We start from the raw sequence: 12,117 nt of genomic DNA on the forward strand, positions 1-12,117 counted from the left end.
GCGGAGTCACTATCAGGGGATGAGCGACGAGAGAAAGTTATGTTGAACGGAAAATGCCATTGGTCTACACACGACAATTCGCATAGAATGGAGAAGAGAAGAACCGCATCCCCCGACGAAAGAAGAAACATTCATTATCACTATTTTACAATTGCTTCTATTATTTACAAGTACTGCATTGGAGGGTTCCGGTTGCACGACCGCAAGTGGTCCAAAGGAAGGGACACCAAAGTCAATATCAGATACACACACACAAAACAATCCACTCTGTATCAAAACCAAACACAACATCGTTCAGAAGAAAAGGAACACCGTCGGCATTGTACCAAGGCGAAACACCGGATGGCTGGCTACGCCAGTCTCGGTCGGATGAGCCTGCCGCGTGGTGGCACTTTAGACATGACGCGGCACACGGCCAGCATACATGAAGCGCACATTATGATTATACCTTCGACACCGAAGCATCTGCTTTTCTATGATACCCCTCAAACGTCTCTTTCCTACATGCTACAGGGCCCCTCAAGTAGACGAAAGGGGGGCCTGACGCCGGCACCAGACGGCAAACTCGTGAATATCCCAGCGCGAACATGTACGCGCTGGGCGAAGTGTACATCAGTCCTTTTGAGCATTGGTAACAAAAGGAAGGGGCATGAGAAAGGTTCTTGGGAATGGGAAGGGAAACATTTCATGGCTGAAAGGGTTGTAATATCAGAGCGAGTAATAATGTCTTTCGTGTCCATCGGCGGCGTTCGTGGTGATGACGAGAGGAGGGCTTTAGCATCATAGCGTGTTCATGGACTCAGTCGGGCTGGGCTCAGGATGAGCCCAGACCGGGGGCTCAAAACCTTTGCTAGACTTGCCCCAATTTTGATCATCTCATTGGGAATGAACTCGACTTGCAACTGTGATTGATGTTTACGATGTGCAATAATCGGCTGCCGTTTGAGAATAACATTGTCACTTGGTCGTCTTGTGTGATGGTAGAGGGAGGCGTGAGTCTCTACCACCCCTCTTCTCTCTGCACTTTGAGAAACTGGAGACTCGAAGTTGGTATCCATTCTCAGCCGTTGGACTATGCACTTATTTCAGATAGCACTTCCTAAGAGGGACTGGCTGGTTCGTGTCATTCCAGGCTCTAAGGGAAAGGCGCAGTTTATTCGGTCCAGACTTCAAGCTGTCGATCACCCCACAGTTTGTGGGAGGGCTGACCGGGGCGCGTGGGCGCCGAGATGTGAGGAGTAGTACCATACGGATAGAGCATCTGAACACCCAGGAAGAGGTTCAATTGGTTCCGCCTCGGATTGAAGAGACTAGAGCGGCAAAAAGGGCTGACAGAGTCTCTGAGTAGAGTTCTAAGCCCTGTTGTCTGGGAACAAGGTTGAAGGGGGTTGGTTGTCAACGCTGGGGAAAATCGTTCGTCGGATCAAGCGAAGGGGTTCACTCTTCTAGAAGCTTGAGCTGCCCACCCCGGAGATTGGGGAGGGTTGCTTGGGGGCTTGAGCTTCTCATCTCTGAGTCAGGTTTTTGCTTGACATGACACCTGATGGCCGTCGATCACGCTGTGGTCAAAAATAAAACCGGCGAGTTTTAGCTGGTTGAGGCTGACTGGTACTGAGTTGGTGCGAGCGCGAGTTTGCACGAGTCTCTAGTGTCTGATTGGCTGAGTTGGCAAACATACTGCCCAACCGTTCTGGAAGCTATGGGGACGCCGAACAACTGTAATATAGTAGGACCAAATTTCACCACTGGCAATCATTCATGCGTTCGTCTGAAGCCTTACCTCTATGTCCTCTAGAGTCCACACTGCACGTGCCACATGACCTACTTAATCTTTGAGTTTATCGTGCTGTGGATAGGCTATGGAGTACTGGAACTTTAGAAGCGACTGCAATGAGGTTACTCGACGTTGGGGGTTATCGCTCAAGAGGTAACGAGTAGTTGGTCTTGGAGCTCTGCTGCCGGAACGGGTTTTATTTCCAAAGGGATCGTTCTTTAGTACGGAGAGTTGACGAAACTTTTGAGAGCATTTGGCGTCTCTACTGCTTCTACCGCATGAGTACGGAGTAGAGTACTGACACGAGGTGTTCTGGCAGGCTTTGGTACGTGCACCCGCACCGCCTCGCCGCCATGATCGGTGTAATTTACAGATTGATCTACACTTTTCTTCAGTGTCTGTGAGTCTTGGCGCCAAGCGACCACAATCTTCAACTCTCGGTTTACTCCGAGCGAAGTTCCTTTGGCTCAACATTGCGGTCATGTTGTATTGTTATAAAGGAAAGCCTGCCTGTATGTGAATGAAATCATGAATAGTCTCACTATCCAAACCACAGTCCAGTCTTTACCATGAGCATTCCAGTCCTTACCTTCAACTTCAAAACCCAATACTCTCTTTAAGAACCATCGCAACCATGCAGATCACTCAGCTCTTCTCCACCGCTATGCTTATGGCTTCCGCCGTCGTCGCCAACCCCACCCCGATGCTCGAGGCCCACGGAACCGGCCTGGAGCGCCGCGTGCTCAAGACCTCCAGCGCCGCCTGCATCAAGGCCCCTCTGAGCGCCGACAAGGACTTCTCCTACTACACCTTCACCATCGACGCCGGCGTCAAGGCCGCCGCCGCGCAGGCCGGTCTCACCAAGATTGGTGTCCGTCAGCACTGCAACTCCAACGGTGGTCCCTTTGGAAGTAAGTTTGATTCTCGTCCTCCATCCTTACCCAACCCCCTGGGCCGGATGGAATTCTGCAATAAACCAAAGTCTCTAACAAACCCTCCCTAATAGTGTGGGCTCAAAACACCGAGAACTGGGCCTACGTCCCCCTGGACAAGTTCGGCCCCGACCAGAAGTACAACGTCAAGGTCAACCGCTGCAAGAAGGACTTTGACCGCCACGTCTGGAGCTACAGCGTCTGGCTGTGCAACAACAACAACTGGTGCGGCACCACCAACTGCGGTTTGGACCGTGAGATCTGCCCTGAGCAGAAGACCAAGGCGGTCAACCTCAACGACCCCCTCAAGTGGACTTGCTCTGCTTAAGCAGGGGATCGGACCGCTGCGCCTAGTTGAATCATACATATAGACACTTAGATACTGGTCTTCGACACCTTTGGTATCCATTTTGGAGTCAGGATAGCGTTGAATTAATGCATTTCAAACACCATGACTCTAATTAAGCTATTAAAGCGTCTTCCCTTTAACGTATTGACCATCCGTGATCACGACAGTGAATTGCCTTGGTGAGCCAGGACGCATCCGCCATTGGTAGTAGCATGCGATCGAATATAGTGATGTGCGTGGCGTTCGCAGTTTGACGAAGAACTGGAGAGGATCAACGGACTCAAGGTCTTTCTCCCTAGAAACCAGTCCCGTCTTCCGCGTATTCAACCACTCTATAATCTAATCAACGCTGGACGCGGTAGAGGGAAACCTAGCGCAGTCTTCTCTAGAACTTACCACTTGAGAAACCGTTGACCTCGCGGTGGTGAACTTTATGCGTGATTCGGTAAGCAGCGATGTGCTCGTTAGTAACCTGTGCACGGATGCGACTGAGAAAATCAGCACACAAGAATAGAGAACGAGAATGAGCTCAGAACAAGCTTACCCGCTATTTAAAGTAGCGAATTCTTAATCCCTCATCAGATGAAATAGGACAGATATAAAGGACTGCGGATTCTCGTTGGGATGGCGCGGATTCGGGATGCGGGGCGACTGACATGGTTCCGATGACTGTAATAAGACAGGCATATGTTCCAGAAGACTTGCAGGAAAGTTGATTGAATCTTTATTAAGAGTTGTACGAAGTATGTTGGTCCTCCATCCCATCAACAATCCTATACCAGCGCTCATTGTATCTCTATCGGTTCTAAATCTTCCCAGTATGCTTCGATGTCCGGTGTGGCGTTCCTCTGTACCCTCCCAGCTTCCGGTGTAAAGTGTGTCTTCCCCAGCATGTCCAGCCAGCTATTCATACTTCTGGCACGGTCGTCCTCGCCGAATCCAGCAAAATGGATCAGAAAGTCGCCGCGTCTCGTCTGCCAATCCGAGAGCCCCTTTTCGTCATTCCCCTCGAGATAGGTCGAGGCCTTGAGGCTGCCAGGATACGAGTTGAACCAGGTCTGAGGTACCATTCGCACCCCCTTCTTGAATCTCTTCTCCTTTATCAGTATCTCCATGGCACTCTGCTCTGTGAATCGGAGCTCGGTGCCAGGTCGAAAGTGGCGAAAGGCCATGATGGCGCTGAAGAGCTCGATGGCCCATTGGCCGACGCGCAGAAGAAAGACCCCGTTGTTGAGACCATTCCAATCGTCGGCCGCTATGAGGTGTACGTCTTCGTCTTTCGGGGCTGCTTCGTGGGCCTTCGTGCTGGCAGCAACTTGATTAAGGATTCGGGGTGGAAGGAAGCTCGATATCGGACGGCATTGGTCTAGGATTATCGTGTCGCGGTCGACCCAGAAGAGCCATTCCGTCCGTTCTTCTGGTGGTTTGAGCATCTCATCGAGCAGTAGAGACAAAATATAGGCTGGCTTGTTCCATAGGTCATCTACAACAGGCGTACACATGACTTCGAGCCCATTGCCATGAAGTGTGGTATGTAGGACATGTGACTGTAATGCGTTCTGATAGTGTTCTCGAATGTTTCCAAATTGTGCCGTCACGGTGGTGACTCGAATGTGGGATTTTGGGTCGTGGAGGGAAGATCGGCATGATGACTGTAGAAGTTGAAGGTTTTCAGACAGGTTTGGGGAGAGCTGCGGGAGTGTCAATAGGTGTGTGACACAGGGAAGAAGCTTACAGAGGCTAACTACTATTAGGGTCTAAAAGAGGAATTACTAAAATCTACCCTTCCCTCGAGGTATATTACTAGCGCTCTATATATACTTAAGCTACTCCTTTATTACTTAGTCCCCCTTTTTATACTCTTTAAGCTATTTTTTAATTAATAAGGCTTAATTAATAAAACTTAATAAAGTACTCCCTTCCTTAGGCTTTATCCTAAAGCCTATTTATAGTTTATATATACTATATTAATTCCTTATTTAAGAAGTCTTTAGATATATAATATAAAGGTAGGTATAAATAGTACTTATTAGCCCGAATATAGACCCCTTATTTTAGATAATAGCCCTTTAATTTTATACTTAAGTCGCTCTTATTTATAAGCCGTCCTTATAACTACTAGTACTTAAGTAGTCGTCGCTCTATTTTTATTTATTAATATTAACCCCTTTTTAAATTATTATAATTCTAAATTCCTTTTTCCTTTTTATTTATAGTTATTTTTTTTATATATAGTTTTTTATTTTTATTAATATTTACGCTACTCCCTTATTACGTAAATATTATAGCTAATAAATATTTCTTAAATCCCTATTTTTATATACTTCCCGTGCCTAAGTAAGTCTTTTATAGAGTCGTTTTATATTCGTTACTAACTCGTTTTAATATAAATATAGCTCCTAATTATAGAGTTATTACTATTAGTAATAGAACGGTTATTAATACTATAAGTACGCTTAGTAATAGTAGTAATAGTAATCTATTTAAAAAAAACTTAACATTCCTTTTACTTACCCTAACTTTATATATATATTACTATTTATATACTACTTATATTAATTATTATAAACTCTTATTTAAAAAAAAGAAGGCGAACGCTAAGAAAATTAGGGTTAGCTAGGTACGCTTATTCTTTTACCCTACTTATATTATATATAAGGCGCTCGATTTAAAAACTGAGTATTATAATTAACTAAATTAGTAATTTATAACCCCTAGTTCGCTCCTTTATTTAATATTTTTTTAGGATTTAATATACGTTATATTAAGTATACCGCGCAGAATTATTTTTATAAAAATATAATAAATACTTAGCGTAGTTACTATTTTATTATTTCTCTTACGTATTATATTAATAATATCTTAGGTCCTTAAGTCCGTAGAATTTATAGTCTAAACCCTATAGAGTACCGCTCTTATTTTAAATAATAACGTTTATAATTTAGAGGTTTATTATTTTATTATTATTTTATTATTATTACTAATTAGGTTACTAATATTACTTTATAGCTCTAGTAAACTTACTAAATCGCTATTAATAATATATAAAGGGCGCTTAAGCGTACTAATAAAAAGGCTCGCTCGACCCCTATTATTAATAATAATAATAATAAAATAATTATAAGCTCTTCTCGCGCTACGTTTTTATCTTATAATAATACTATAATCGTACTACTTTATACTATCCGTAATAAAGTACGCTACTTAAATAATATTCTAGCTAGTGTATAGTCGCCCCGCTTACGCTCTATATTCGTAGTTAATTATTTATAAATTCGTTAATAATAAGGAGATTATTTCTTTCGTAATAACCCCTAGGATAATAGCTAGGGCGGCCCTTCTATATATAAAAGTAGTTTTTTTATAAATAAGGGCGGTCCTCCCGCGCGTTATAAGGATTAAAAAAATAGTTTATAATTAGCGTATTTATACTACTTAGTTATAGCTATATAGCCCCCTTTTTTATTATTATTAATACTTAGTTCGTTACGTTATTAAGCTCGTTAAGAGCTAGGGCGCGCTACTTAATTAAAACTCGTTTTTTATATATACTAATTATTACTACGTTTTTAATATACTTAACTAGCTTTTATATATTTTCGTTATTATTATATTCTTTTTACTAAATTAAGTATTATTACCTCTTTTTTAGCCCTCTATATTATATAATATTTTCTATTTCGTAAAATAACTCCCTATTTATATCCTTAATAAGTAAGGGCTTCCGAGGGGCTTTTTTATAATATTAATATAGCTTAAATAGGGATATATAAAATATATTATATATTTTATATTATATTAGTATATTTAGTTAATAAGCGACCCCTACCGTTCTAATTATTAATTTAATTTTAAATAAGCTTAGATACTTATTAGTTAACTTCTAGCTAGGACGTTACTTATTAATATTTTTTTTTAATAATAGTACTTAGTTATTTACTTTATATAATATATTTATTTTAGTTTTATTAGCTTATTACTTATATATCTCGCATACTTTTTATATAAGGGGTTATAGAGCTTTTTAGTTAGCTCGTAATCGGGCCGCACGCTCTTTAGCTAAAATATTTTATATACTATCTTAAGCCCTTATTAAGATTAATATAGGGTATATAAATAAGAACCTAAATAGGGCCTTAGTAAGCGCTTTACGAATTATTAAGTACTAAGTATTATTATATATAAACTTAGCTAAGTAAAAACGCTATGCCTAATCTAATTAATCCTAAGTATAGAAGTAATAAAAATATTACTCTAAGTATTAGTTTTACTATTTTATTTAACTATCCGTTTATAAATAGAATATAGTATTAAGACGCCTCTTTATTATTAAAAAGTAATAAAAATAAGTTTAAAACTTATTTATAAATAACGACCCCCTATTAAAAACGATCCCTCTAAGTATTCTAAACTTAGTAAAGATTTTTATAAATAAGAGGTTTATAAATCCTTAGGCTATAAGGGTCGTCCTCGTAATAATATAAATACTATATTTTATAAATTAGTTTATTATAATAAGTACTACGTCGTAGGGGCGCCTCTTGATTAGCGTAGTTAATATAAGTAAGCCTATAATAAAGTCTAGTAATATTTTTTATTATAGCTTAACTAGGGTAAGTAGGGGGCATAATAAGCTATATAGCTTATAATAACGAGGCTTTATTTACTAATATATTATATAAGTATTAATATAACTTTTTATATTTTTACTTACTCTATTTTAGTAATAGTAGCGTTTTAATAGCGCTATTATTTACTTTATATTATAATATCTTATTATAAATATATCGTAATATACTTTAATAACCTCCTTCCTTAGCCCCTTATATAGTAATACGTAGGCATAGTTACTATAATATAATAGCCTTTTTAAGTTATATACTTAGCTTTATTATTACTTCTTTTTAGTTAAGTAAGGCCGTTAGTTCTTCTTAGTTTACTACTTATTCCTTATAAAAGCGTCCTCTTATTAAGTAGCTCGTAGTTAACTTATTATTAATAACCCCTCCTCGCTAATTATTATTTTAAGTACTCTTATTATATTAGAGTTTTATAAAACGAGTAGTTTATAATTTATAGTTTTAGTAATAAGCTTAAGTAGCTCTCTAAATATTATATTATAATTTTAATACCCTAAGCTCGTAGCCCCGTTATACTTCTCGAAATACTCCTCGGAGTTCTTTTAAACTAGAGCTCTTAACCTTTTTTATTTACTTTTTTATATTATTACTAATTCTATTTTTAAAATACTTATTATCCCTTTTATTTAAGAGCCGCTCCCGTAGCTCGTCCTTATATACTTAATTATTATAATTTTAAAGGGCTCCTATATATTTTTAATATTATAAAGGTCTTTTTTTATTTTTAATAATAGCTCCTCTACTCTACTATTATTATTACTTTTATTATAATTAGGTCTTTATAATAATCTATTTACTAAGTTCTTTATACTTAGTTTAAACTTAATCTCGATATTAAACGCTACGAGTTCGTTTAGTTAGCGTAGCTATTTCTTATTTAATCTCTTTTTTATATTTAAAAACTATAAGTTAAAATAATTTATAAATACTACGACCTAATTTTAGTTATAAATAAAGTAATATTATTAGTTTTTTAGTACGTTTATAATAATTAGTAGCTCTATATTTCTTATACCGTAGTAGCTTTTTATATCCGTTAATTTCCTTAATTTATAAATAATTAAGTACTAATTACCCTTAAATAATTACGTAATTACTAAGCTAATAACTCGAGCTAAAGCGTCTATTTATAACTATATAAGTAGGGTAGGGTTAAAATATTATAATATTAATACGTTAATAAATATTATTAATAACTTCTTAAATAACTCTATAGTAAGTATTAATAATTTTAACTATCTTAGTTTTACTTCTTTTAATAAGTTTATTAAAAATACTATTATCTTAGCATAGTTATTAATAAATTTATAATAAAACTTTATAAATTTAAAGAACGTTTATATATTTTTAACGCTCTTTAGAAGTAGTTAATTTATTATAGCTTTAGTACGCGCGGGTTCTATTTTTATACTTTCGTTAAACACGATATACTTTAAGAATCCTATACGTAATATATAGAACTCGTATTTATTACTATTTAAATATAGGTTCTATTACTATAGTCTTTATAATACGCTACGTACGTACTTTTTATACGCTACGTAGTTATTATTATATATTAAGATATTATCTAAGTATATAATATAAACGGTATTAATTAAGCTACTTAGAACGTTATTAATATATACTTAAAAAGTCGCGGGCGCGTTAGTTAGCCCGAAAGGTATAACTAAGTACTCGAACTACCTATATTTAATATAAAAAGCCGTTTTTTACTTATTACCCTTAGCTATATATATATAGTAATACGCGTTCTTAAGGTTTAGTTTTATAAAAATAGAGGTATTAAATAGTTTATTTAATATTTTTTTAATTAGTAATAGCGGCGTTCTATCTTTTTATATAATCTTATTAATCGCTTTATAATTAACGTAAAGTTATAGCTCTCCTCTTTTCTTAAGTATAAAAAAAATAAGTACTCTTACTAAGCTTATAAAGGGGTATATCTAGCCCCTAGCCTTTATTTTTATTAAATAGTTACGTAAGATCTTAAGCTTATAATTTAATAATAAGTAAATAGGTCCTTAAGGAATAAGCGCTGCGTTATTTAGCTTAATATAATAGTTATATAGTACTTTATTTAGTAATAAAATAGCCTTCTTTTTTAAAAATAAGTTATTAAAGTCTTAGTAACGTAGCTTTTAATCCTTAGCTACGCTCGCTAGTACTACGTTGCTATTTATAGCTAAGTTAATTATAATATACGTAAGTATTACTAAAACTAAGTCGTCTAATAGCCCCTTCTTTAGGGTATCTAAGTAGATATATTATTTATAGATTAAATACTACTACTTTTTTTATTTTTAATTAATTAGTAAGTTAATATCCTCTAACTAAGAGAAACTAAGGATAAGTATAAGTATTATAATATTAGCTATTACGAAGCGATATAGCTATATCTTTATTACGTAGTCGCTATTAATAATTCGAAGCTATAAGTAATAGCTTTTTAGTATCTCTATCTATTTACCCTCTACGTTTACTAATTATAATAATAAGTAAATTCGTAAATTAGCGTTAAAACTATTAAGTAGACCGATACTAACTACGTTCCCTTCTATTCCTAAATTAATAAGGGCGCTTAGCTTTTCTTATATATAATTTAAGTATATATAAGTCGGGACGTTTAAGCGCTACTCTTATTAATTATTAACTACTCTTTTTATTAAAATAGTATTTAAGCTCGTTACTAGTCCGCGCTACTTAGTTAGAGCGAGGTTTAATTAATAATTAGTAGCCTTATGCCCTTTTTAATTATATTTATAATATATAACGCTCGGGTAGTTATTAATAAGGTACCCGGTTTTATTATAATTATAATATTATTAATACTACTCCCGTAATTATAAGTAATCCCTTATAATATAGCTAGTCTCTTTATAATTATAATACGTAGTATTTTTATTAAGCGAGTTACGGTATATTTTTTATATATTTAACTTATTAACGCCCCGGTATTTTCTTACTAGCTCGTCTAAGTTTAAGTTAAAATATTACCTAGGGGACGTTCGTAAGCTCTTTATTAATAGCGAGGATTATTTAATACGTTTTATTAGTAATACTAACTATAAGTAAGTCTGCGGAAGTTCTATTTATAATATCATTACGAGGTATAGTTCGGGCCGTAGCTTACTTATTAATATAGAGATCCTTTATTTTTTTATTAAGATATATTTTAATTTTATTTTAAACTTATTAATATAGCTAACGAACTCGTTAACTTTTTCTTTTTAGCTTTACGAGGTATTATTTAATTATATACTCGCTACTATTCCTTAGCTAGCGGGATTAGATAGGTTATTTTATAAGAAGGTCTCTAGTTCTTCTTATATAACCTAGTTTATTATAAACCCAGGGGTCCTTTAGTAATTAAAAATATAGTATATTTAAGAGGTTTTTATATTACTACTTAAGTAACTAACTATATACGCTATTTTATTACGGTCTATTCTTATTTATTAAGCTTATAGGTCGAAGTAATAGTAATAATTAAAAAAAACCTTTATAAATCTCGTACTAATTTATTAATATATAATAAATTAAAAAAGAATAGCGGCTTAAATATAGACGTTCTACTTACGGCGCTTACTTAAGTTAAGAAAGAGCTAGTAAATAGGGGCTTAGGTAGTACGAACTTATTATTTTATTATTATTTAAATAGCGCTTTAAGTACGGCTTTATTTATTAAACTATTTTTAGTCCGGGGGTTTACGTTCTTATTTATATTAAAGTTAACGTCCAAAGCTATTATAACTAAGACTATAACCCTTAGTATAAGGGCCGGGCTATTTAAAAAGCTCCGTAAGTATTTTAAATTTACTCGTTTTTTGCACAAGTACTCTTTATATATTATAATAAGGATTTCTTTTTTTAATTATTATTCTTATTTTTATAATTTTATTAGCTTATTACTTATCGTTCGGTTTAAGTATTAGTAAGTAAGGGTAAGAGGTTCGCTATTTTATTTAAAATTTATTAATATTCTTAGTAATATAGTCTTTTTATATTACCGCTACGTTATTCGTTTTATTACGCTTCGTTTTTATATTATTTATTAAAGAAGAGGTAATTCTGGGGGGTTTAATAAAAAAGAGTCGTTTTTTTTTATTATCGTAATACTAACTACGCTCTTTTATTACGTCTCGTTCTTATTAATATTTTAAGCTTCTAGCTTAGTCCCTTTTATAAATAAAGATTTTAAATTATTAATAAGTATATAATATAAAAAAGAAGCTTATAAAGGCTAACTATTATTAGGGTTTAAAAAAGGAATTACTAAAATCTACCCTTTTTTTAAGGTATACTATTAGCGCTCTATATATACTTAAGCTACTCCTTTGTTACTTAGTCCCCCTTTTTATGCCCCCTGAGCTATCCTTTAACCGACGAGGCCTGACCGGCGAGGCCTGACAGGGAGATAGC

The 12,117-nt window shown here is 35.2% G+C and overlaps 3 protein-coding genes across 3 annotated transcripts; 2 read left to right on the plus strand and 1 right to left on the minus strand.

Moving 5' to 3' along the window:
• Positions 1-87: 87 nt before the first annotated feature.
• Positions 88-1,103, plus strand: CLUP02_17631 (uncharacterized protein; the record flags this gene model as incomplete). The annotated part of the gene is made up of 2 exons (XM_049296539.1): positions 88-631; positions 985-1,103. The coding sequence occupies 2 exons, from the start codon at positions 88-90 to the stop codon at positions 1,101-1,103; spliced, it is 663 nt and encodes a 220-aa protein (XP_049137763.1).
• A 1,305-nt stretch (positions 1,104-2,408) lies between these two features.
• On the plus strand, positions 2,409-3,034 carry CLUP02_17632 (uncharacterized protein; the record flags this gene model as incomplete). The annotated part of the gene is made up of 2 exons (XM_049296540.1): positions 2,409-2,685; positions 2,781-3,034. 2 exons carry the CDS (start codon positions 2,409-2,411, stop codon positions 3,032-3,034), a joined length of 531 nt encoding a protein of 176 aa, XP_049137764.1.
• Positions 3,035-3,840: 806 nt separating this feature from the next.
• Positions 3,841-4,557, minus strand: CLUP02_17633 (uncharacterized protein; the record flags this gene model as incomplete). The annotated part of the gene is made up of 1 exon (XM_049296541.1): positions 3,841-4,557. One exon carries the CDS (start codon positions 4,555-4,557, stop codon positions 3,841-3,843), a length of 717 nt encoding a protein of 238 aa, XP_049137765.1.
• Positions 4,558-12,117: the final 7,560 nt, after the last annotated feature.

The sequence above is a fragment of the Colletotrichum lupini genome, chromosome 10 (genome assembly GCF_023278565.1).
Source record: "Colletotrichum lupini chromosome 10, complete sequence".
NCBI lineage: Eukaryota > Fungi > Ascomycota > Sordariomycetes > Glomerellales > Glomerellaceae > Colletotrichum > Colletotrichum lupini.